General features: G+C 34.6%; 1 protein-coding gene across 1 annotated transcript in view; it reads left to right on the top strand.

Annotated features, from left to right (window-relative positions):
* DIAPH2 (diaphanous related formin 2) overlaps positions 1-27,637 on the top strand; it is a 153,218-nt gene that overhangs the window by 12,341 nt on the left and 113,240 nt on the right. Inside the window, 17 exon segments of the mRNA XM_032443965.1 lie at positions 512-544; positions 2,871-3,047; positions 4,146-4,250; positions 8,327-8,347; positions 13,533-13,672; positions 15,638-15,712; positions 15,796-15,865; positions 17,299-17,435; positions 17,927-18,035; positions 20,344-20,454; positions 21,318-21,436; positions 22,378-22,494; positions 23,441-23,556; positions 24,897-24,961; positions 25,498-25,602; positions 26,809-27,004; positions 27,007-27,512. Of these exon segments, the coding sequence (XP_032299856.1) occupies positions 512-544; positions 2,871-3,047; positions 4,146-4,250; positions 8,327-8,347; positions 13,533-13,672; positions 15,638-15,712; positions 15,796-15,865; positions 17,299-17,435; positions 17,927-18,035; positions 20,344-20,454; positions 21,318-21,436; positions 22,378-22,494; positions 23,441-23,556; positions 24,897-24,961; positions 25,498-25,602; positions 26,809-27,004; positions 27,007-27,512 (2,202 nt within the window).

The raw sequence follows: 27,637 nt of genomic DNA, 5'->3' as shown, positions 1-27,637 counted from the left end.
GCCTGGGGATAGGTGGGAGGCTAGGAGAGGACATAGCCAGGACAGCTGAACCACACTCACCAAGGAAATATTCCATGCTGTGTTACATTATATTCTGCGTTAAAACTGGTTGGGAGTTTTGTCAAAGTAGCAGTTTCTTAGAGTCTGTCTGCACATTGGTCTGCAGGTGGTGAGTTGCATCATTTGTGTCCATTGAAGTTTTATTTTTTTTTTCCTTCACTCATTAAACTGTCTTTAAATAAACTAATGAATTTTGTTTTAGTTTTGGCTGTGTAAAGCTGATTCTGTTGGGGTGTATGGGTGGAAATGAGTGGGCCTTGCCTGCCAGCCAGGGTCAGTCCACTGTCCTAAATACATCTGAATGTTTATTTGTCATTGAAGTTTTTAAGAGTGAACCTGTTGTCCCTTCTTCCTACATTTTTAGTGGTAAAGTACATGAAACATAAACTCATTTATTCTAAAACAGTAGGTAATTTTTTTCTTTTATTTGTGTGTGTTTTTGTTTTGATAGAATATCCAAATAAAAACTTTGGCAGATGATGTGGTAAGGTCTTTGGAACGTCTTAATTTGCAATGATAACTCACGCTGCATGCTGTCTTACTCCAAATGTTGTGGACAATATAACATGTTCTTATAAGGATATAAAGCATTCAATTTTTAGAAAATTGAGTTACTGTACTTCAATGCCTTCATTTGTAACCACTTAAAGAGAAATAATTGAAGAAGCATCTCCAAATTGATATGATTGAGCATATTCAAAATATTATGGTAACAGTATGGATGTGTTGAGACTGTTGGTGTTATTCCCTCTGGCCATCTTTTCAATGGTGGAGATCTACAGTGGTTCTTAAAAATAATCCAAATGGAGTTATGTCGGCTAGTGAAAATGCAGTGCATTACAAACACCAACTTTGTATTTAGAAACATTAAGTTGGTAATTTTGAATACTTCCATATGCTTGATATTACTTCATTATTTCAAAATACATTGCAGTGCAACTACCAACTTCTGTTTTCTTCATACAGTAGTTAAGCCATGTTGGCCATTTAGTTCATATGTACGTATTTCTTATCTGTGAGATTCTTTTATGTCTTTGAAGTGGTTTTACACTACAGTCCAATTAAATAAATTTATTGTTAATGATACAGATCACATTACAATGAAAAGTGATCTTAAGTGACTTTTTTTTTGACTGCTGAAAGGGCACTTATTAAAATGAAGGAAAATAGATCTGAATTTGATGTCGGTTGGTTAATTTGGATCCTGTCATTCCAGCATTATGTAATATCTTGTGTCCTTTTCAGTAGGATATGCCCAAATTTCAATTTCCAAAATCCTTAAGTAAACTATTATTATAAGAGGAAAGCGTGTTTAGGGTGTATTTGTTGTCTTTATAAAGGATTTTATAATATCCTTTTAAGTAATGTGTTTCTGTCCACAAATTTTAGATGGAGGGAGGAGAAAAAAACCCACAAACAAACATAACTCCTTCAGGGGATGGGCAGCTTATCTAGGGATACTCATTGTTCATAAATTTAAAATAAAAATCTAAAATCTCAAAATAAAACACATAGGAAAAAAACAACCACCAACAACAAAAACCCCAAACAAATAACAGCAACAAAAAACCCACCATGGGAAAATGAAAGAGGAAAAAACAGGTGAACGACCACTGTAGGTTGTATCCCAAAGTACCTACTCAAAATTCTCTGCTACAGTTTGGACTAATCTAAAATTAATCCAGATTGCCTCCAAGCTAAATATTCTATTTATTTTGTAACTCAGAGATATTCTGTGATTTTAGACCGCATAAATTTTGCTTTATATGTCTTGATAGATGCTGTGATAAGTATGATGAACAATAGTGGTAACTCTATATAAGCTGCTGTTACATGAAAGCACATCTTATTAGGCTGTTCCATGCCTAGAACAAATATGCTAGTATTTGTTGATGGGAACAGTTAATTTACCAAATCTTATGTAGACCTAACATTACCAGTTTATATGTATGGATACTCATGCATATATATTTATCTACATACTTAGCTTCTGTCTTTTGCAGCAGTTTTACTGAAATAAATAATTTCTAACTCTTTATCCAACTCCACTTAGGGTAGAGTTAAAATTTGAAATAATACAGTGAAAATTGGTCTTGTAAGGAAGGTATACTTCTTGGTTGTTTCCAATATTAACAAATTAACTGGATAAGCATGCTTATTAAAAAAAAAAAAAATGAAAAAGGGAAGGGGGTTGGGTGTATGGTATATAACCAGTCGGCCTTAACCAGTGTCATTCTACAGTATGCTTTTACTAATGTCTCTTGCATGTATTTAACTATGAACGGCTGCTTCTCTGTGAGTAATCTGTTACATCGCATTTGAAAATTGCCTATTAGTTTCAGGAATCTGTTGCTCAAAAGCACTTCAAGGAATTGTGAAATAGGAGCATTAATTCCTCTACAAACTTTATTTTTACGTCAGCAGGATTATTATTGTTGTTGTTATTTTTTTTAAGTCCGAACTTGTGAGTACTTCCTTCCCAGCACGGGCCTTTTCAGTTGTCCTCCAAAGCTTTAGAGCTCTAGAGGTTGATGTAACATTGGACGTGACCTTTGTGGTACCATGTTTTCTCACTTCTCAGGATAATTAGGGAGTAATGGGAAAAGATCAACTCAAGATTTTTAGAATTCAACATAGACTGTATACTTTTGAAACTGTGAGTAATAGTCATATGCCATTTGCTTAACTTGAGTTTTACCTCTGCTGCTGAAACTATTTAAAAATGCGCGTGTTACTAACATGTAACAGAGTTAACATCTCTGCTTTATATCTGTTGGTCTCTACTTATTTTCAAATGGATATCTTTGCAGCGTGACAGAATAACAAGCTTCAGGAAATCAACAGTGAGAAAAGAGAAACCGTTAATTCAGCACCATGTTGACACACAACCTACTATTAGTGAAATTCCACTCACCCAGGTGCTTCTTGATGAACGATGCATGAACTTATCTGAAAAGGAGGTTATGGATCTCTTTGAAAAGATGATGGTAAGATCTTTTATGAGTGTTTTTTTTTTGTTTTTTGTTTTTTTGAGTTTATTGCATACTGTTAACTTTTAAATGTTGATTTGGAATTACTGGCACATAATCAGTCAGGACTCAGAATACCTAAGTAATTTAAACGTATGGACTACCACCAGCAACTTATTTAGAAGAAGCAAAAGAAAGAGCCAGAAGTAAAATTAAAAAACAAGCTGTTGCTATTGGTTATTCCATTAAGATAACTGATGTATCTTAACTCAGTAGGTAGACATTACTGTTGAGAGCTAGTTTTTTTTCTAAATTGATTATTAATGTGAAACACTTACTTAGGGGGAGTTTTAGATTAGATATTAGGAAGAAAGTCTTTACTCTGAGGAATAAAAAAGAAGTGAGGCACTGGCATAGGCTGCCTGGAGACGTGCATGCCCCATTACTGGAGGTGTTAAAAGCCTGGATGGATGGACCTTTACAGCCTGATCTGGTGGATGTGACCAGTCCATGGCAGGGCTTTAGAAATGTGTGGGCTTTAAGATCCCTGAAAACCTAGGCCATTCTATGAGGCTATCCATGATTTACACAAGTTTTATCCATCTAGTAGAATTCTTGTTTTTTCTCTTTTTTTTTATACGGTTGTTTTAAACATGTTACTTAGAACACTTTCACATTTACCCTTGTTGCAAGTTAATAGTCTGTATAATCTCGTTCTCCTGGTTAGATATAGGAGGAGTGTTGTCAGTGTTAATAAGTTTTGTTTTATTTTTATAAGAAACCACAGGAATGTGGTAGGCTTATTGAATGTTTGTATTCAATATTCTAGTTTAATTTTTGAGCCGGATTTCATTAACGGCAACTGCTGCTAATGCAGTCATGATTTTGGCTAACTCTTGAGAACAGCAGATGCTTGAGGGGACAGAATTAGTTGAGAAAATCAGGTAGATCAGAGCTAAATAGACTGTAATACAAATATGCTTGAAGAAGTCACTTCTGTTTAAAAATGAGCAGTTTATAAATAGATAAAGGAGTATAAAAATAACAAAAAAACAAACCATTAAAAAGGAACTATGAAATTAAAATCCTGATGTCGTATGGTCTGTTTCCTTATAGGAGGACATGAATCTTAATGAAGAACGGAAAGCTCCTCTCAGAGAGAAGGATTTGTCAACGAAACGTGAAATGGTTGTCCAGTACATCTCTGCCACTGCTAAATCTGTAAGTAGTTGCCTCTCCAGGACAGGTGAAACTAATAACTTCATTTTTTTGTGTGTCTGGATTTATCTTCTAAGAGAGAGGGAGGAGGCTGTGAAAGTCTCTACTTACTCTCTGCAGCTGCATCTACAACTGTGTCTGCAACATTGGCATTTTGTTTTCTGAGCAGTGTGAAAACAAAATGCTGTTCTGTGAACCACAAGAAATTGCAAATCTACTCATGTAGAGTAATGGATAGATAATATTTTTGTGCAATTTGTTATATGAATCTCTGGAACAAAAAGGACTTGAATAGGGCAGCGTGACTTCATAGATTCAGTAATGACATCTGTACAGTTTTCAGTGGTAAAAAATTAAAATATTGAAAGGATTTAAAATGAAAACAGGTCAGTATTTTAGCTTAATTTGAACATGTTGAGTAGTGTAACTGGCTTGGCAATGGTACTAAGTATTCCGCTAAGAATTGTCCTGGAGTTATGTTATATGTTCCTTCAGTGAAAAGAGTGTCTTAAAATACAATTTGAAAATGTTTTTTGACTAGAAAATTATACATTCAGACCTTCTAATTGTGTTGGTCATTCTATATACTGAAAGTTATAAAATAACCTCAGCTAACGCATCGTTCATGAAGAATTTTTGTAGTTGATCTATTTCAGGGTAATGAACTGCTGTATGGTTCAACATTTGTTGGGATGAAAAAATGTGATTTCAAATACTGCAGAGCTGCAGTTTATTTTCCCCAGTAGTGGGAATATGACCACTAAATAGATATAAAATGAAACTGTTAATGCCTTTTCTGTGCTTAAATAATTGACTGTGGCAAATATTGCTATTTTTTACATAATAACAGAGTATATCACAAAGCTGCACAGGTGTTGTATGGAACACAAATGCAAAATAGATGTTTTGATTTCACTACGAATCGGCTGTATCCTGGTTTGTGCCTCTGTTTGCTATATACAGACAGAACTTTTTAGTGCAGTCTGTACTGAATTCTGAGGAACTGAATGAGTCGTAGTACTGCTAGAGCTTAGCTGCACTGGGAGCAAGTAGTAGAGGAGGGTAGCTTTTCATGTTCAAGGAGTAGTAGTGTACTTCACATCATGAGATCTGCTGTCATCATATTATTTTATTTAAAAATTAAGATAATATATAATTTTTTTACTCTTTACTTTTTATTGCGATAATATTGTACTAGAAATAAAGCCTATTAAATAGAGTAATTCTTCAGATACTTAACAGCTGCAGTACTTCTTTCTACGAAGCTAAGTCTCCTTGCAAGAAACAGATAATATTATATTAAATATTATCTGCTTCTTGATTAAATGAGCTTTTAGCTTTTAGAATCAACTGGCTGGAGTTAAATTTCAAGGAAAAGAAACAAAACTAGAATCTCATGCAATTGTTAAATCTAATTGCTTTGCACTAAAGAGTAGGGAGTTACGTGAGGAAAAACTTTTGCAAATGATGACCAACACTTTTGAGAGTGGTGATATTCCTGCATGCAATTATCTTAAACAAAATCAGCAGTCTTTTAGTCTGTTGTGTGAGTAATCAACTGCTTCAAGCATTGTGTTGCTAAACATACAAGATACATGAAAACTTCTCAAGCTTATGCAGTGAATTTTAGAATATTTTCAATTAATGTTCTTTGCCTAGACTATCTCTGAGAACTATTGCTTGTGTTGTAATGTTTTGTCTTTATTTGCTTAGTGATGTTAGTTCTCAAATTTTTCTTAATAAACAGGAATATTTTTGTTGAAGCACTAGAAACTTTCACAATGGAAGTATCTGCAGTTCTTTCCCAAAACTAGTTAGGAGATGGTGCTCTTTCTTGTTTGTAGTGGTATTGGAATGTAGACTCCTTGATTACCATGATACAGTAGTTAGTAAGAAAAGCATGGCTACCATTGCATGTCTAATGCTCGGGAAAAAAAACCCAGTCTACATTACTACCACCATGTGAGCTGCAGAATGGGGGAAGGTAACAGAATTGAGAGCATATTGACTCACTGACAATTGAAGTGGAGGGGGAAGAGACAACCCACCAAACTTAAAATCCCAAATATGTGAACATATGCTTTGATCTTAAGTCAGCTCCAGTGTGAATGTTTTATAGATACACAAGTTCTTTTGTTTTTTTTTTCTTGATAGAAAAAGGGCTTGTATCTGACTGTATATGCCCCTCACAATCACAGCAATCGAATGAAGTATTTAAGGTTGTTTGGAGATGTGAATGACCTTTTTTGTTGTTTCATATCCTAAAAATAGTTAACGTTTTAATTGAAGTACAGCTCAAATGTAAAAATATTGATTCGGGTCTTATAATAACACAAAGCTTTGTTTTCATTTTTAATTACATCTTCTGTTTAGTTAAACTGCTATGCTGACTTAGTTGAATTTAGACCCTAACCAATTTATACCACTTGGCAAACTTGATTTTCCTCAGGCTACCTTCAGCTTATTTTTCTGTGAAATCTCTGGCTACGTAAGAAATGATATTTCTTAAATGTTTCTCCCTTTCTTTGGTCACAGATAACTATTCAGTTTTTATCTTTTCTGTACTGAAGACACTTTGACTTTTTCTTCTGCTTAGAACTCATGGCTTGTGAAACACACTGGACAATTGACGTGGCTTTTCCAGTTCCATTCCATGTTTGTTTTAGTTAAAGCTTTGGAGCTCTCTCCACTCATCTGAAATATGACTCTCATTTGCTTCTGATGTCTTAACCAAATTTAAAAGTCAGTGCTTCATATCCTTTGCATTGTATGCCATCTGCAGCGTGTTGACCATGCTTTTCTGAAACGTTTGCAGTCCTCACAGTTCTGAGTGAGAAAGAAACTTGATTTTTTTTGTTTTCCGCGGATGAAAAAAAGCTTTCCTTTTCCTTGGAGGACAGAGGGAGCAGGGAAGCTAATAGACTGGATCCTCTGATGTCAATCTGTGGTTGTGATTCCTTCTATTGTTTGAAAATTGTACTCGGGAAATGGTGAAGGCTCAGAATTCTGTTTCGGAGCTGAACATTTCTTGACGTCTTGTGTTGTGTTTTGAATGAGTTGAACGTTGATGAGAGAACTCTGTAAATTAGGAAGAAAAATTTCCTGTCTGGTGATGACAGTTCATCTTGTGCTTCTGGAGGAGGCTTCATCAGCACAAGGAGAGAAGAGGTGATTGCTAAAGGCTTGCAAGTACTGTCTTTTGAAAGGGTTCCTAAATGAGTAGTGGAAAATGAGTAGAAATTGAAGCAGGTAGAGGCAGAACAGATACCATCAATTTCAGATCATAGCAAATAGCTGACAAGAAAAGACCCACATTATTTAGAGAGAAGTCAATAGTGCCAGATTTTACAGAAACATGGTCATTTGCACAGTGGTAGAACAGGGCCAAGATGGGTTTCTGCCAAGTTTTGGGTCTGTGTGAAGTCAACTTCTTGTTCATGAATATGTGGAAATGCTGTTTGCTGGTGAAGAAGAGAAAATGTCAGTTTGTAAATGACTGCTTAATTATCCATGTAATTAAAAGTATCCATACTGAGCATTTGAAAAAAAAGCCACATGAATTTTTCTAAAATACGAGTTAGATTTATAACTGTAAGCTGTTTTTTATTATGAAAACTTAATTAAATTCGATGACATCATCTAAATAGTTCAAAAGTAGTGCTGTAAATGAAGAGTTGTATGTACAAGGAAGTCAGTATGACATTTGTGTTTTCTGTTGCTTTCTTCATGTTATGTAAAATATCTGACCTGATCATTTTAACAATATGGCATATCTCTTAATCTTTCAAGATGTTGATGTCAAGCAAGCTATTTGTTTATAAATGTGTAAAATACTGATGATTCATCAGTGGAATATAATTTCAAATCATTTCTTCCTACAGAAGAAGCACTGTTTTCCTGTTGAGGAACTGTAACAAACATTTTGATTAAAAAATAGTAGTGTACTAATAAGTAATTAGTAAGCACTGAAAAAGAAATTGTGTGATGCTACATCCTACTAAGTACTTTTCTGTGTTTATTTATGTATTATTATTATCTTTTTCACACAATAACTTCTCTTGGCTGACCACTGCATGCAGATAGTCGGAAGTAAAGTTCCGGTGAGTATGAACATGACAGTTTTATTTCCTTCTTACATTTTGACTCTTAGAGACTAGGCTAGAATAATCTGGATTTCTGTCATGGATTTAAAATTTTAGTGGGATTTAAAAGTGCATCCTTCTTTCATCAAAGTAATTATCAACTACCAAAATCAGATTTGTGTTACCATCGTAGGATCCCTCTGCAGTAAATGAATTTTTTCAGGTTTTTAATTATCTGTTTCCAGAGACTTGAAACTGAAAATTCATGCTGTTCATCATGAACTACAAATACATTTTAGCCTTACCTTGCTTGTCATTGAGGGCAGTCATTGGAAACTTTAGGTTAGTCATTAGCATATTTCATAATATTTAGATGTGGATTTCTGTGATGTTCTAGTTGTTAGCAGCATGGATGACTGTGAAAATGTCAGCTGCTGGATATCAGTGTAAATAAGATTAACATAGAGGATAAGTAGTTTAAGATGATATCTCTTGCATATTAAGTCATTGTTGAATTTAGTAAAGTTTAGCTTTCTTAAACAAGAACTTGAGATTTCATTTATAGGATAAATCTAGGAAAAAGACTTTCTGTAATGATTACATGTATATTTTAAATGATCCCTGAAAGCAGAGATGGATGGATATTATTTTTAATTGTAGCAAAAGCAAGCTTTTCAAGTGTAGCAAGGTTTACTACTTAGATCGTATTCAGTACTTCTGTTTTATAATTAATAGGAAAAGCCCCCCAAAAAACCAAACAGCCTCTGATAGAAAACTGCCTAATAGCTACCTCAGAATTTTTTTATTAGTCTCCAACCAGTTTCAAGTAATTCCTGCTCCCATGTTGTTTCCTTAAAACAACAAAATGTATAGATTGGAACAGCTTCTTTGTGAATAAATTTAATGAAGGAGAGTGGTTAAGGAAGAATAGAGTATAGGATGATGTTTTCATCTTCGTGCCTGTTCTCGCTCTTTGTCAGACCTCAAATTAATTGTTATGCATTAAAAGCATGTTATTGCACAAATAATTTGCATATAGAAGATAACAAATGCACCTCTTAGTGTATGGCTTCTGTGTGTTATTGCTTAAATAATGCATGTATCTTGTGCATCTTCTCAGCGTGGCTTTGTTGTGTTTGTTTTTCTATTGGATTAATCTGCTGGAAGCTGAGTGCTTTTGTGAGCATTAATGCTGTACTCTCAGAACTAGAACAATGACATTAAAAAAATAATCATGAGTAAATACACCCACTGTTTTGTGAGGGCCTCCAGGCAGACAGAGCCTCCTGGGTGACTGACAGTTATCTTGTTCACTTCATTTTTTTTGTTGTATATGTCACATACAGTTATTTTCCTGAAGATTTACAGTTCTTACGTCTAGGAATGAGAACTTTGGACTGTTGATAGTATTATTGCTGCAGAGATTGCAGTAGTAATTCTCTGCAACTGCTAGATTTGCAGAGAAAGAGGTTTGCCTGTTTTCTGGAGAACTCAGAGGTTTAACTTAAGCTTAACCATTGGACATCACATGCTGCTGCCCACTTTCCATTTTAGCTGACTGTTGAGCTACCTTGTCTTTTTAGGACAATTCCATTGGGAAAAAAAAAAATCCATTGAAATGGCATATGTAACTACTGTGCTTGTCTTTGAGATGCTTAATCTGGATGTTCTGATGCTGAGTTACATTGTTGGTGCTGTTTGTATTAGGTTTTCATGTTTCTCTAAAATATGAGAGATGAAGTGGTTATGCACCAGGTGAAGTCTCTTTCTAATGTAATAGCTGATGCAGTGTTTTTTTGGAAAACATTGTTCATGCATGAGTAAACGGGGTTGCCACAAAAAAAGCCAAAAACACATAATCTGGCTTCATTGTTGTATTCTAATTAAAATTTGTTTTCTTGCCATATTAACAGACAGTATGTAAAACCCCATAATGTGAGGCTGGGGGAGAGTGGGAAGTATAAGCTATTACTTCCATTCTATTAATATTACGCAGGTACCAGTTGTTTCTGTAACAGGTGTGGTAAATGGAAAGAGGTGACCATTATGACTTTGTGATATTCCTGTTCTGCTTGGTCACTTAAATAAGCAATGCCTGTTTAAGCAGAGTAGTTAGAATGTCTTGAGTTCTTGAGCTTAACACATCTGTAGCTGGAAATCTAAAGAGATCTTAACTATGTGGTGTCCCAAAGTGGAGCAGCTTGTGCAGTTTTTTTCTGGTCACAAAGTCCAACTGTTAAAGCCCATCCATTTGGTGTGGGTATGCTCAGTATTTCTTCACCACTAAGCAGACAGAATACCTGCTTATTTCTGAAGAACCTCTAAATGCTTTTGAGTTCCTACTTTGTTGGACAGTAGTTCTCGGGCTTGTTTACCAGCCTCCTCTGGTGACGCATCTGAGTAGTGTGTAATGCTGGGCACCTGCAAAGACTCCTGCAATATTTAGGGCAACTGGTTGAATAGTTTTTGTGTAACTAGCTTTGTGCTCACTTGTTGCCCAAGTAAAAGAAGAGAAATAAAAAAAATTAAACAAATGCAAATATTTTAAATCTTTAATTATATTGCTGGGTTTTTCAAAGAATAAATAATTATGTAGACAAAAACAGGATTGCATCACTGTGTTCTGTATTGTAAGCTGTCTGTCCTGTTACTGTTGCTTTTTAGCGCCTGGAATATACACAGCACACAGTTGAATTGATTAGATTTACACTCCTTGAGAAAGCAATCTAGATTTACTTTTATACATTTGTTTTCTGTGGTACTTCCAGGAATTCCTTTTGGCATGTTTCTTTTCTTTCCAAGTTCATAATTTCTAACTTCTTCAGAGAAGAATTTTAAATGTGTGACCTAAGCTTTCATTTGAGTAGTTGTGAATGACTCACGATTCATAATGATGAATCAATTACATACCTTAGTTGTAATACTGAGTGGCTGTGAAGTAAATCAATGTGAAAATCAAAAGTGTTAGAAATTAATCTCTCCAGGTTCTAGTGTGGGACCAAGCCACCTGAGTCCCTTTGTACCTCATTTTTGACTTTGATCTTATCAGAAACTCACACATGGAGCCTATTACTTAACTGAGACTTTGTACTCCTTTTTTTTTTTTTTTTTTTTTTCCTAGACTGCATTCAAAATAACGGAGAAATATGTATATTAAAGCCTGAGCCGTGTAGAGGCATAGCATCACTTAAAACATGCAGATCAAACTCTTCTTGAATAAGGAAATAGAAGAAACAGTTCATGGTTGTAGTGCTTTATTTAGCATGTCTAGTGGAAAGAAGGGTGGAGTGAACTGAGAAAATGCTTGCAGAAAATAATCCTGTTAAGAAGCTGAGAGTTCTCTAGCATAATTTGGGATGTTTGAATGAAAGGCTTTGACAATGGATTTTGAACCACCTGTTCTGAAGAGGAGAGAGGGATAAAAGGGGAGAAGAGAGATTTCTTATTGTTATGCAGTTAAAGGTGCTTAGTCCTGCCAACAATGAAGAAGAATACCTGTTCGCTAAAGCATTATTAAGTAGATATAGGGAATCCTACTGTCAATTCGTGTACTTAATTTGTTGATAATTTTTACCTTCTTTTTGAGGGAGTTTTCAGTTTTCTGGGGAAAACGAAGCTGCATAGAGGAGAGGAACCTACTGGTGTCCCAAGGGCATGTCGAAAGAAAAACTAAAACAGAAGCAGCCAGAGCACATCCTGGTTTAGATATGAAAGAATCTTAAATCTGTCATCTGTATAGGAACTTTGCAGTTTGCAGCAGAATGCAGTGGGAGAGTTTCGTGCAGGAAGGAATCTTTTAAAAGCCAAATATCTGTTCTCTTTCGGAGAGATTTTTTAAAGGTTTAATTTAATATATATTGACATCTGGTTGGAGCCTGTGTTATTTTTTTCTTTGTTTATCTGTGTGACTTAAAGCAGTGCTTCTGTGTTGTCATTTGCATTTATTTATTTATACACTCAGGATTTGGGGTTTCTGAGATGAAAAAATAGTGTATAATCTTCTCTAGGTTTCCATGCAGTGAAATGGACAGCATAAATTTATCCCTGTTTACAAGTTCTTTACACTGTGCTCTTTCAGAGTAATTGTTTTTTTCTGTGCTATTATGTTTTTTAATATGCAGTGCTAATAGTTTTCTAATTTGAAGGCAGATTTATCTTTCACGTAACAGCATCTTTTTGTTTAGGGAATTGGTAGTGGCAGACTGTAGTTCTTTTTTCTTCCCTTTCTTATCTTTATCTCTATTCTGGTCCTTTCATGCATAACTGGCACACTTTTGTTTAGCTAAAGGCACTTTGCATGTCTGCAGCAAACATCTTCAAAAGCTGACTCAAACTTGGGGGCACTTTTGACTTAAGACGTTTGTAGTCTCTGCCTGACTTCCGGTTTTGTTAAAATGTTTTGTGAATGTTTGGGTAACTTGGTTATATGCATTAATATTGGAATATAGGCAGGTTGAAATTTCACTATATTTCAGAATGTTAGTAAAGCAAAACAAACTTGAAGTTTTTAGTACATTTTCAGGTAGAAAATTACAGCAGTCAAAGATCCTGATAGAAATAAAATCACATAAATGTAAATGGTGTTTCAGGTCTGAATCTTGTATTACTGCTTTTATACCCGTCACACATCTTTATCAGTTTCATTTCGGTTGAGCTTAGAGAGGTCAGGGGCTTTAAGAATTGCATTTACTCTTGACCACTTTTCTTAGATCAACTTTTCTGCAAATGATCAGAGCTGTATGAAAGATTAGTTGCATTGTGTGGTGAATTGTTTTACACACTGTCTGAATGCTAACTGATTAACATATACTTCAGTGCTAGAATAACTTTGTAAATGGTTAGGCTTCTGTAATAGTGCTACAGCGGGGCAGTGAGCTCTGTCTTAATTCTTCTACATCGTTTATAATACCGTGTTTTGCAGTAAACACTGCATGAGGTTGGATCCTAAGCAGTCAAACATATCAATACAACTGTGACATTTTTATATCCAAGAATGTAGTACATGAACTTAGCTCAAGAAAGTGAGAAAGAGTAACGTGTTCAACATTTTAAGAAACCTGACTGATTTTTTTTGAAAATGGCTGTACAAAGAAAAGAGCAATTTTTGATATTCATGCAAAAATATTGACCTCATATGTTGCCGCTTACCTAAATGTTACCATGATTTACATAACATTAAGGAGAATTATGTCTTCTGTGATAGGGTGGACTCAAAAATAGCAAGCATGAATGCACACTGTCATCTCAAGAGTATATTCATGAGTTACGATCTGGTATTGCTGAAGAGAAGCTTCTGAACTGCCTTGAGTCGCTGAGAGTGTCTTTAACCAGCAACCCTGTTAGGTAAGTAATAATTTCTGATGTGGTTTTCATCATTCTGCTTTTGGTTAGCAATGTAGAGACCTGTTGTTTTTTGAAGGCAGACTAATGATAATGTTTAGTTTTGAAAGTGCTGAGATCTCTTGTTTTATTCAAGGAGGAAATTACATTAGTAGCCTATAAAGCTGCTCTACTTTGATATTCAGTGAGACACTTAACCAATGAAATCTTGTCTTTACCCTGCAAGTGACTTTATGTATAATAATAGAAAGTTTTTCAAATTAGAGTTCTCAGGTTACTCTCTGAAGCTTGTCTTAAGTGCACAGTTTTTTCTCCTAACATGTAAAGAATTTTCAGCTGGGCAGACTTAGTATATTATTACTTAAATTCTTTTTGTTTCTGAGGCATATTAGTTGGTAGGCCTTTGTCATGCGTGTGAGAGCTTAGGTTATTGATGATGCTGAAGCCATTGAACTTCTTGATACCCAACAAGTTATGTTATGTTGGGAAATCCGGAGAAGTTTTGGGAAAGTTTTCGGATTTGCATAAGGAGTGTCAAATGAAAATTTGACTCTGCCTAAAGGTTTTTTTCAGGTAATAATAATACTTCTGTCAGGTTGCTTTTATTTTTTTTTTAAGTGTTGTATTCCATTGTAGCGTACTGCATATCCCTGTTTGTCTGTTGCCTTTGTTTTATTTACATCATCTTGTACCTATGTATAATTGTCCTAATTAATCCATATAAATCCTGTTAGCTTGTTAGAGCTTTAATTACAGCTTCTGGATGGGAAGTTCTCTGATTAAGCTTTGACTGTTGTGTTAATTTGAGAAGCAGTTAAATAATTTATTTTTTCCTTCTTTTCACTATGCCACTTTTTCTGAATATGGCATTATAACATATGCTTCCTCAGAATATATAGGAAAACCTCTTTATAGGGAAGGCATAAAATACACCTGCAAGTAGAAACTTGCTCTACTGCTACTTCACAGTTTCTTGCATTGTGTTCATGAATGATTGCCTGAATCATTCCTGTGATATGCTACATCCCATTAAAAAGAGTAATGAAAAGAGTACAATTGCTCTATATTAAGAGATGAATAATTGCCTAGAAGGTATCTTGACAATCAGCTGTTATAAAAAGTGTCAGTTAGTAAGCCTGATAGTGGAACTCTCCCTCTCTGCTATAATGGATTTTGAGAGTGAATTTTGTATTGGTTGTAATAAATTTTGTTCCTACTCTGGATGTGAATGGGACAACAATTGTATTTAGGCTAGATCCAACTGGTTTTCTAAATCTGTGTAGTTTAAACATGAAACTCTTTTCTTAATGTTAGTTACTGAAGTGAGTTTTGACTGAAGTTGTTAAAGTACTGTATGTCCCTAATGAGATGTTAATAAAAACTTTGTCATATTTCTGTTATTGAAGAAGCATAGTGTAACTTTGCCAACAGTTTAAGTGACTCAAGATTATTATTATTGATTTTAGTTAAAAAAACAAACAAACAATAAACCAACCACAACACATCTGAATTCATCAGTTTTATTGGAACCTTTTCAGTGTCTTAGAAAGCACAGTTTAGGACCATATGGGAAACGGAATGTTTTAAAGTGATTTTGGGAGGATAGAGAAGGTACACTGAGATACGGACAGATTTAATTTTGAGGATTAAGAAAATCTGTGTGAATGTGGGATTTTTTTTTTTTCCTTTTAGTTGCTGCATATGAAACCTCCAAGCACACACTTCTTAGCACCACAATGTAGTTCTCAGCACACTGGAAAATGATAGATGTATTACTTGCTTATAACAAAGCCAAAGTTTTTGAACTAAGTATTGGTCTTATTGGTTGATTAAGTCTTCCTGTAAAATGAGACTTAAAGCACTGTGCCTGAAGAGATGTACAAGCAATATTGGAGGTACAGAGGCATAGCTTTGCAAACTCAATGTTGATTAATAAGTAATGAAAAACATTTTCCCTCCTTTTTCTAGCTGGGTTAACAATTTCGGACATGAAGGCCTTGGACTGCTTTTGGATGCACTGGAAAGGCTTTTGGATAAGAAACAGTAAGGAGTTGTATCATTTGAAGGGATGGCTGGGGTTTGCTAGTGAAGATTGTACTTATGTCATTTTTTTCCTCCGTTCCAAGACAAGAAAATATCGACAAGAAGAATCAACATAAACTCATCCAATGCCTCAAAGCTTTTATGAATAACAAAGTAAGAAATCTTTTTAACTCATATAGTTTAGTATAATAGTTCTTTGATTTCAAGATGAGCGTAGCATGTTGAATCTTTGAAAAGGAAGGATATCTCCTATATCCTCTGTCAGCAGGCTTTTTAGGAATGTAAATCTCAAGTTAGTATGACTTTGTATTGAATCTTGTTCAGAAATCTTCCTGTTAAATGTGAGTAGTCTTAAATTTTGTTAGTACTAATAATATTTTAGTAATGAAAATATTTAGCAAATGTGATGACAGTTTGCACTGAAAGTGGAAGAGGAAGTGAATTTCCATGTGGAAGGAAGGAAAACACTTTGGGATTACATTAATTTTTTTGTTAATGAAATGTACTTTTCACTTGATCGAAGTTTAGTTTAATAACATTCTAGCTACTATTTTTAAGTTGGAATGCAGTGGGTAAAGAATAAAACATCGAGTTTAGGGTAAATTGAATATGTTGCAAATGTGATTAACTCTTGTTTGAAGTATGGCAAATGGTTTTAGAAGTTCACATGTTAAACTTGAGTCACTTATCAGTAAAGCAAAATTATCCAGGTGTTATTGCAGTGATTTATCCTATACCTTTCCACCTTCCCCATAATAAAAGTTAACTGTTTATTAAAGTTAACTGCTATTATTTAGTTTAGTAAAATTTAAAACACAGAATAGCTTGCAGTATACACTGGATGTTTACTCATATATTTTAGCCTGTCTGATGGTGTGGGAACAGTAAATTTCAGTGTTAACATATATATATAATTTTTTTTATTCTCCTTACTATTCCTGCACATACAGTGTAGCATCTGTCAATTAGAGGTCTGAATTTTCTAATCTGTAGTTAATGAAAATTGAATAATAACAATAATAATAAAACAACCCAAGAAGCCAAAACAAAACAAAACAACCAAAATGCTATTTTTAAGGAGATGACAATTTGCAAGGTTTAGGTTGTGGTTTTTTTTTTTTTTCTTGTATTCTATCTAATTTCCTTTGCAGGTAAAGGCTGCTGTATAAAAGACTGTTAGTTTTTACCTCTCTTATTCAGGTTGTTGGGTGAAATATTTTGACTTAGCCAGAGTCTGGTGCCCATTTGAATTGCAGGGATATGTGAGAGTAGTAAAAATATAAGAATAAACTTTTTATACCTTTGAGGTTTTTCATATACAGAGTAGTACTTAAATTGGTCCCTGACTCTTATGAGGTTGAATATATTTTTTTAAGATTTTTTTTTTCCTTGGGAAAAAGTTTCAAATATAAGATTTGAAGACTGATTTGCATCCCAAGCAGTAACAGCCAGAAGACTTTAGTAGAACATTATCAAGTTTCATATGAAAGTGTGTGTGTTTGAGGATACCTAAGGATCTGAAATTTTATGATGATGAGTATGAGGTCAGTATTATTTTTTCACTGTAAGCTTTTTGTTTATTTAAGTATGGGCTGCAACGGATTCTTGGGGATGAAAGAAGTCTTTTACTTTTATCAAGAGCGATCGATCCAAAGCAACCACATATGATGACTGAAACGGTGAAAATACTTTCTGCAATATGCATTGTTGGAGAGGAAAAAATGTAAGTAAGATATTAAAGTAACATACTTTGAGTGAGATGTTAATTAGGAAGCAGTGAGAAAATTTGTCTATGAAAAAAAGGTAATCTGTTATACGTTTAGTTTTTTAGTGCTACTTGTAGTTTAAATGAGAAAAGACTTTCACCTGTTCTGATGCATTAATTCAGTATTAAATCAGAGAAAGGCAAATAAGTAGAGAATCTGTGAAACATGCCCTGTGTAGAAAAAAATATTTGAAAAAAATATAATGGCTTACTGTAGAGGAGACTTAATGAGCCATAACTGTTCATAAATGGCTGCTGAAAACATGAAAATGCAAGTAATTTCATATCTGTGAGAAATGTGACCAGGAACTGTAACCATGCCACAAGAAAATCTATCAGATTTAAAGACAGTTTAAAACAGTACATGTTTTAACGTAAACAGTGGGATGAGTCCTTCAAATGAGAATGTTGGCTGTGGTATGTTTTTTGACAGTTTACTTTTTTCTTAGTTTGGACAAGGTCTTAGGAGCTATAACAACTGCTGCTGAAAGGAATAATAGAGAACGCTTCTCTCCAGTTGTTGAAGGACTGGAGAATCATGAATTCATACAACTGCAGGTGGGTTTAGTGGTTGTTGTTTGTTGTTGTTTTTTAATATATGCTCACTGATACTTCTGTGTGTTGCTTTCTAATATTCTGAATGAAGAAAGGGGTGCGAGTTTTTCTTACCTTTCTTTATACTGGCATTTTATAGGGACCGCAGCCAGAAGTTTATGTGGCTCTGAGGAGTTTTGTTAATTAATTCTCCCTGATAATGACTATTTTAATTAATTCCTGACCTATTTCTTTTATGAGGATTGGATGTGTCTGATTTTAGCTGTGGGTTCTTTTTTTTTGTTTTGTTTTTTTTTTTTGTTTTGAGCGTAGTGTAGCGGTATCATGCTGCTTCTGTCAGAAAAAATGTGCTTTCCCAAGTGAAGTAGTCATTTTAGGATACTGATTCCTTTACATTCTCACATGTTCATCACTGCTTACATGTTAGCATATAAAGGCTTTCTACTGTCTGTATACACCTGAATAGCCCAAAATTTACTATTAGAATGTAACATATTGTTTTTGTAAGAGTTTCAGCTTATTTTCTTCTCATAACACAGTACTTATCTTTCTATCATGGTAATTTAGCAACATGAAATCTATAAAGAAAGCTAGAATTCTGGAAGAGCATGAAATTAAACTGCATGGAAGGTATCCTCCATTTTTAGAGTTCATAGGTTATCTACAGCAGTGCTCTAAGAAGTTCGGTGAGGCTTTATTCTAATAGTCTTTTTTTTTTTTTTTTTTAATAGTACCCACAGAATGGGGTTTCTGCTCTGCTTCAAAAATTGTCAGTTTTGAAAATATCAAGCCAGAATTATTTTTTATGAATGTGTATTAGTTGAATTACTCAAAGGGTCTCTTAATGAGAAATTTTGCATAAATATATATATGTATATATATAAAAACATACACACACACACACACACACGCATATATATATGTATATATGCACATGCTTCTACTTGGTAATATAGAGTCCACATGCAACTCAATGATGCTGAGGTCAATTAAGTTGAAATGCTTGACAAATGCTACCTGCTATGAACATGGATATTTGTGAAAGCTTGGGGTGAAGTGAAGATCCATGATCATATCTTTTTGCCACTAATATTCTTTTGAAATCATTTTTAACTGAAATGTTTCCTTATCATTTTTTTTTTTTTTTTTTAATATTCTGTAATGAGACTGCATCTACTCATTGCATATTGATTTAATACTGATGTTATTCCAGAGGAAGTTTGGTTTAATGTCATCGGGCTTTTATCTTGGTGGTTTAAAAAAGAAACCAAGCCAAGAATCACCGCCTAAAATCAAAATTGAAGAACATCCCAAAGAAACAAATAAAAATAAAAAAGAAAATACACATAATAAATATACAATTGCAAGACTCATTAACTTGTTTCGGATAAAGTCATTCTTTACGCGTAATGTCTTAACATAAGCCATTAAGCCAACATTCTTCTTCAGGACAGAAGCAATTGTAGCAGATGGCACCTTCTCTCTCTGTTTGGATTGGACATGTACTTTTGGCTTGTTGAGTCATATCGAAGTAGCATAACAAGAGTCTTTCAAGCAAGCATTATGATAGTACATATGTAACTGTACTGAGGTAGTGCATTTTAATGGAGATTAGGGCTCTGTAAGGTGTTTCATTAAAACTAAATAATGCATGTATTTAGAACTGGAAGGATGCATTTATCTGACACTACTTCTTTGCAGCTATTGTTTGTTTATTTCTACCCTAATGCTACTTCTATTTACACTTAACATCTTTTACTGAACTCGGTATTTCCCTGGAGTCCCATTTAAGAACTTACATTGTGCATCAGTGCTTTGGCACTGATGATTTTGTCTACCTGTTTTAAAATTAATTAAAGCACAGCTGCTTAATTGAAGCATTAGCCAGTAGCGTGAGACTTAGTCATTTTGCAGAAATGCCGTACAGAAGTAGACACCTGGTGATGTGAAATAATTAGTGATTTTTTTTTTTTCCAATGATTTTTGATTCCAGTAAAACCAGATTGTTTTCAAATTAGTACATACTGAGGAAAAAGAGGACTTGTAGTGTGGTACTGTAGTGTGAAATGAAGCTTTATCCTTTGCAGCTGATATAATTTTGAAGTCGCAGAAGCACTAACAATAGGAAAATAAAACAGTATTTGATACAGGTTAAGCTAAATGAGGTCAGGGGGTTGCCTGTCTATGACAATGAGTAACATCCATCACTTGATATTTGTTTTTACAAAGTAAACTGGAGTAGTCAAAGACAAAAGTACTTATTTGCATTGTATGCATACTATAAGTTTTATGCCTCTTTTTCCAACAACAGGTAGCCTGCATGCAACTCATCAATGCCCTTGTTACATCTCCGGAAGAACTTGATTTCAGGATTCACTTGAGAAATGAGTTTTTACGTTGTGGCCTGAAGAAAATATTGCCTGTAAGTAGTTTGCATGTAGGAATCGATCTCTGTAAACTGATCGTGGTTGTTGAAGGTGACAAAATTGTTTTATGAATGATTTGGAGTGGGGGAGGTCCAACACAGAAGGCCTGTCAAATTTAATTTGCTTTTATTCTACATAGTTGCGGATAATTTTGTTACCTTCAGTTACGAGTTAAGATGCAGTAACTTAATGATAGTTGAATCAAGTCAATATAATAGCAGAAATTGAAGTAGTCATCAAACTGAGCATGGTTTGTAATGTATAAGTTACAATATCTACATTGAGCTCAGGTTGTTAATTCTGAAGGAAATTAATGTCAGAAGTATAGGAGGATTGTTCTTTTTTTGTTCGTTTCTGTGCTTACGGGGTTATTTTTCAAGAAACTGAAGTGCTCAAAGATTGTGAATAAATAAAAAGTTAGGAAGATGCATGTTTCTCTGTATGAACACATAATATGTTTTTCTGGTTCTTAAACACTGGAATCAATATATGTTCCACACTAAAGAAATTTTAAAAAAATATTAACTTTCATTTCATACATATCTGGTACGAAAGTTCTGGGTGAATTTTCATTTAAAGCATGGATTTCATTCGCACCAGTGGCGTTTTGAAATAGTGCTTTGATTTTCTCAGTCAGAAGCTAAACTTGACTATTATATTTATTTATTTTTAAGTGAATTTGTGCGCATTTCTTAAGGAAAAGATTTGCTTTTTACCCCCAGCTACAACTGTGAAGTTTTATGTGTGACTTCTCAGTGTACCATAAATGTTTTTGTTCCATGGTATAGAATAACTATTAATAACACAAGTTGTCGGCATATCTCCTGTGCACTGTTAATTTTGCGATCTTGAACACTAGGCCTTGAAAGAGAAGGAGAATGAAGAGCTTGATATTCAGTTGAAAGTGTTTGATGAGAGCAAAGAAGAAGACTTAATTGAACTGTCGCATCGTCTCAATGATATCAGAGTTGAGATGGAATATCCTTTCAAGAAAATAAGAAAGAAAAAACTGTTATTACATAGATTAGTAACTTTATTAAGTAGACGGTAGAATGTTTTATTTACAGTCGTTTTATCACACATATATTATACAGGAAAGTACCTTCTTGAGTAGGTTTCTTTCCACTGTTTAACTTGTTGGGGTTTTTTTGGTGTTTTTTAATATCAATTGTTTTTAGTGTGATTAATATTTAAATATGTGGGTTAGATAAGTCATTAGGAACTCAATTTTTATAATTATATCTTATTTAGTTTTACTGAACCAAATTCCTTCTTGTGATGCATGTAGGTACAGAGTAACAGCCATGAAACAATATAATTTTTGAGGAAAAGGAATTAGATATCCAAGTTGAAAAAAATTTTAAAAGTAGATTGTGAAGCATGAGATGCATGTGTTCTGTTACTTTGAAGAAGCAATGGATTTGAATTTAAAATGATGCAAGTTTAGGATAATTACTTTCAGTTTAAGTTGGAAAGGGTAATGGCTAGTACTGAGGAAGCAAAAGAATGTCTGCTCAACCAATGAGTGCACAATAAAAATAAACAATGCTGCATTATGGAATGCATAGATTTCCTATTTAAGAAATTAAAAGGATTGTTTAGTAAGTATTTGCTGGTAACCTGGCTTACTTTATCATGAAAAATGTTGACTGTGAAATATGCTTACAGGATTCTAAGTAAGTATGTAGGGTAATTTTTCCTGGTAATAATGGAAGATGTTTTGATGATTTAATAGAATAAAGGTTCCATGGATAGTTTTATCAAAAGTATATCTATACTAGTAAGGGTAGCATTTCAGAGTTTTAACAGGTTTTACTGGAGCAGTATGAACGCTCACATAGGTGAACTGTTTGTGGGGAGGCAGCATTTAAATTATTTTCATTTTTTAGAAAAATCTATTTCCTTAACAATGTTCTCACTGATGTGAATGAAGTATTTCAATTTTTGTACAATATGTTGAAAGATACTTCTTCTGAAAACCGCTTTTTGTCAATTCTACAACACTTCCTTCTCATCAGGAATGATTACTATGTCCGGTAAGAGTTCGATTTTTTTGGAGGTGGAAGAGGGAAGAATAGAAATTGAGTTTCTCATGAGTGCACATCAATAGTTGCTATGAAGCTGATGTGTAATACCGTATTTGCCTTTCCAGTCAGGCTTAATTTTATTAAGATTGCATTAAGTATAAGAATGCTTCTTAAAAAAAAAAGAACTCAAACCTTAGTCTGTCTACCAACTTCATCCTCAAATCTGTTATTTTGTTGAGCAGCTTTTTCTTTAGTCATGCATGATTGCTTCTTGATCTCAGTGAACTTAAAGTTACTTGTATAGCTAATAACTCAGAATTTTCCAGGATAGCTTGTACTTCCTGTTTCAGGTGTAAGCTTCTGTTCACTGTATATATACCTCATAGTGTCCTATCAGTGCTGAAGTCCCATGTATGTAACTTTTAAGAATTATTTTTTGTTGCAATTCAGTTATAAAAACAATTGACATGTAAGATAAAATGTAGAAGTTAAATATAACCTGTGAAGTATTCATTTTACGTAAGCGTGTGTATATACACATATGTAATTATGTGTCTATATATAAAATATTTGGAAGTTTAGAATATCATCAGTTTAGGCTTGAACATTTCCTACTTTGTGAAAATGAAGAAGCATTGTACCCTGTACTCTGTGTTGGTTAGAAGCAGTAATTCTGAGCGTAGAATTCTTTACTGTCAGAGCTTCTTGATATTGTTTAGAGAAGTATATTGAGCAATTATGGAAACAATGAAACAATTTTGTAAGTAGTTGAATATCGATACTTTTTCAAGTGGTGAAGTTCAATGTATTGAGAATATGTTAAAAAACTACTGGAGCGTGTATTGAAAATGCTAAAGTAGTTATTGTTCTAACAGCTTTATTAGCCCCACCTGGATGCACAAGTTATTGTTCATGTTCTTATTCTGTGTTTTTTTCTTTTTGTTCTGTTCTTAAGACCTCAGTATTACAAGATAATTGAAGAATGCGTATCACAGATAGTATTGCACAGCAGTGGCATGGACCCAGATTTTAGTTGCAGAAGAATGGATGTGGATTTTACTCACCTTATTGGTTTGTATACTATGAGCAACTTTATAGTGTCTTCCTGAAGTGTATTTTCAGTTTTCTAGAAACTACAGGTATACCTGTAGAAAAGTCTAGGTCAACATCTGTAGCCTGGAATAAATGATTGAGAAAAGATTCTTTCTACAGTGATGTACTGAATATATATCTTTATTTGATAGTCTTAGTAATAGAAAATTACTTCTTCATAAATGTTATGAATTTTGGGTCTTTAACAGATGTCAAAAAATTATATTAATGTTACTGTTAATGAAATGTAAACTGTTATATGGTTAATTCTAAGAATGATTTCCAAGTAATTGAGGTTAAGTTAAAGCAGTAAGTTAGCATCTACGGTCACTCAGTATATGTGACTTGGGGAAAAAAAAAAAAAACTTAATAAATACCATATAATTCAAATGGCAGTTATTAACATCAAAAAATGGGTTTTAAGCATTTCTTAAGGTCGGTGGAATAGGCTGTATTCTTGAGATGGAATGGCGTTATTTGGCATAAATGTATAATAGAAGAAAATAGTTATTCCTTGAGAACATCTTAAGTTAAGAGTTGTTGTTTTTTTTTTTTATTATAGTAAAATGAACTTAGAAAAGATGTTGGTTGTGTTGACATTGTGGGGGATGGGGTTGCGGGTCTGGACAGAGAAGAATTACTTTCTAACAAGTATCATGCATATCTACAAAAGTGCATCAGTGTATCTTTAGTTTTGTTCTATTTTTGTGTATTGGCAGATACACAAATCTATTTTGTATCTATTTGTTTATCTGCCTGTTCCTACTTGTAATCTAGTTTTGTTCACATTGCTTATAAAATATTTGTTCTTTAGTCTCCAAGAAAAGTCAGGAGTGCTTTGTACCACTGTTGAGTGAAGCAGTCTGTGCTTTACAATCAGATCAAATTGTCTTCACCTCTGAACTTTATTAAAGGAAGAGGTTTGATTTTTGTATTCCTGATTTTAAAAGGTTTGAATTCTGACTTGAAGCCTCAGAAGTAACTATTGTTTCATGCTAGAGTGAAGATCCTTTTTCATCATTCGTTTAGGAGTAAAATATGATTACATACAAACTCAAATCTGCTAGAGACAGAGCAACTGTGATGGTTCACCTTTAACTTTATTGGTCACATGTTTTTCTTCACTTCTTTTTATTGTCAAACATTTTGCTCATCAAAATAATTTATCAAACATTTGGACCTATCAGCCTAGTAGTTCATTATGTTTTTTTCTCTTGATTTTTGTGTCATGAGGTCATAAGGTAATTATGTTCAAGAAAGGACCTAAGAATTATGATGTTTTAGCTAACTTCGGTTTGGTGATTTTATTTAACTTTCAGATGCATCTGTAGACAAAACTAAAATAGAAGAAAGTGAGAAAAAAGCAGCAGAATTTTCCAAGAAAGTAAGTACTGGTTGCCACTCATCTCAAAGTATGGAGCAGATGCCTGAGAAGGATACCATAGGCTTATTGTACAACAGAGTCTTAAGGGGAACTGGGAAGTAATGAATATTACAGGATGAATGTTCTTTCATAGTTGAGAGCTCTGCAGGCCCTTCTGTGCAAGGCTCTGATTCTGACCTTCCCTGAAATGAAAAGCAGAAGAATGCAATTCGCTGCAAATATTATTCAGTTGAATTCATTTACTGTACAGAACTGATGGGGAAAAGTTCTACTTGTTATCATTTGGGTAAAGTATACTTGAAAAAAAGTGTATGTGAGAGGAGGGAACATGGTAGTTTAAACTAGTGGCTGGTGTCCCTGCCTGTGGCAGGGGTTTGGAACTGGGTGACCCTTAAGGTTCCTTCCAACTGCAGCCATGCTGTGATTCTGTGCTTCATGGATCGTCTTCTAGCACTGGCTTAGGACCTGAGGAAACTTAGCTAAAGACATTATTGACAAAAAATGAACAAACATCTCTGTGGTCGTTAACTTCACAGTTTGATGAGGAGTTCATAGCTCGACAAGAGGCACAAGCAGCACTTCAGAAACGAGAGGAGAAAATCAAAGAACTTGAAACAGAAATCAAACGGTTACAAAGCCAGGTAATAAAACCGAGTTAGAGTAAGTTCTTCAGTTGAAAACTGTTTGTATGGAATTAAGAATAAAATGCCTTACAGAATATTGTCTCTATGGAACTTGAAACGTATGTTTTAGTTGTGTTTGTTTATTATTAAGCTAGTGTAAATTAATTAAGCATTTTTCAAATAGCAGCATGTTCAATATATTTCCTTTACTGAGAAGAAATTTCATTAGTTTGACTTGGGTTTTTTTTTCTCCAGGTAAGGAGAAAGGGAAGGGAAAGTGATGCTGAATTTCAGCAAAGTTGATTTTACTTGCATTCATCTTGATTGAATTTTGCTCACAAGCACCAAAAATATGTCTTAATGATCTATCCAGGATCACTTGTGAGGCAAAAAGGGATGTTGTATTTTACACTGTCAACACGTTTATTGGGTGGTTCTCGTTTAGTGAGTTAACCTATAGGAACCAGCCTTTGGTACCAGCAGTTACTATGGTTTGTCAGCTTTGCCTCACTGAGTTACCTGCTACTCCTTGAGTCTTAGACAAGATCTGCCTGTTGCCTTTTCTTCTAATTGGAGCTAACTTGGTGACTATTGTCTTAATTCCTATTGCATAATGGGAGGAATTCCATGTTATTTTATAACCTATTTGCCCTCTTTTTCTGGTCAAGATGCAGGTCTACTACTATTATTTGTGTAGCCTTATCAGAGCACAGGCTTTCTTATTTTAAAGTAAACATGTTACACTGCTTTTAACAAAATTGCTGTTTGTTGTGTTCTTGGTTATCAACATACGTCATTCCTGTAACCTGCAGTCTCTTATGGTTTTTATTGCTGTTTTCATACAAACTTATGTTTATAATTAATTCAAACCCATTTTAGTGTTTGTTACAGATCTATACAAGAAAGCCAAGAGTTGTGCTTTTTTTGTTGTTTTTTTTTTGTTTTTTTTGTTTGTTTGTTTGTTTTTTGCCAAATCAGTTATTAAGCCAACTATACTATTGTTAATGCAGTTGAAATTTTTAGGTGCACTCAGATTTATCCCTAACCATTACTTCCATTAAACTAGAATCAGTTAATAATTGTGTAGTGAAGGAGCATGAAAATCCATGAGTTCAATGTATTACGTAAAATTTTTGAGATGAAACATCAGCATAGTTGCTTCAAATTCATATTAAAACTCTTTCCCTCCTCAGATGAAAAGCAAATTGCTCTGTTAAATTTCAGGATCCTCCTGCAAGTGTGAATGTGCCACCTTCTACAGCATCTCTGCTACCTGGTAGAACAGTGCCACCTCCACCGCCTCCTGTATCCAGTGGGGGGATTACCTTGCCACCACCACCACTACCAGTGTCTGCTGGGTCTGTAATTCCTCCTCCGCCTCCGCTGCCTGGTGGGTCCGTAATTCCTCCTCCGCCTCCGTTGCTGGTGGGTCCGTAATTCCGGATTCCTCCGCCCCGAGGGTTGCCTTGGTGGGGTCTGTAATGCCTCCGTTGCCTGGTGGGTCCGTAATTCCTCCTCCACCTCCACTGCCTGGTGGGCCCATAATTCCTCCTCCGCCTCCGCTGCCGGGTGGACTTGCAGCAACGCTGCCGCCACCACCTCCTCCACTGCCTGGTGTGTCCTCAATTCCTCCTCCGCCTCCACTGCCTGGTGGGTCCTCAATTCCTCCACCACCTCCACTGCCTGGTGGGTCCTCAGTTCCTCCTCCACCTCCGCTGCCCGGTGGGTCCTCAGTTCCACCTCCGCCTCCGCTGCCTGGTGGTGGAGCAGTACCTCCACCTCCACCACCTGGTGGGCCTCCAATAGCACCATCTCTTGGAAGTTATCCGTTTGCTCCTGTTCCAGTGATGCCAGCATTACCACATGGAATGAAGGAGAAGAAAAAGTACAATGTGGAAGTATCTATGAAGAGAATCAACTGGTCCAAGGTATTACTATGTTTGTTTTTCTCCCATTAATTAAAAAGTGACTTTTGAGGTAGAAGGTAATATGGTAGGGTTTATAATAGATTGTTGGTAGTATTCGTGATACTTGGGGAATTCTCTTCATCCTT

The sequence above is a fragment of the Coturnix japonica genome, chromosome 4, assembly GCF_001577835.2.
Source record: "Coturnix japonica isolate 7356 chromosome 4, Coturnix japonica 2.1, whole genome shotgun sequence".
Classification (NCBI taxonomy): Eukaryota; Metazoa; Chordata; class Aves; order Galliformes; family Phasianidae; genus Coturnix; species Coturnix japonica.
The sequence above is the reverse complement of the archived record's forward strand: the minus strand, read 5'-3'. Positions and strand labels throughout refer to the sequence as shown.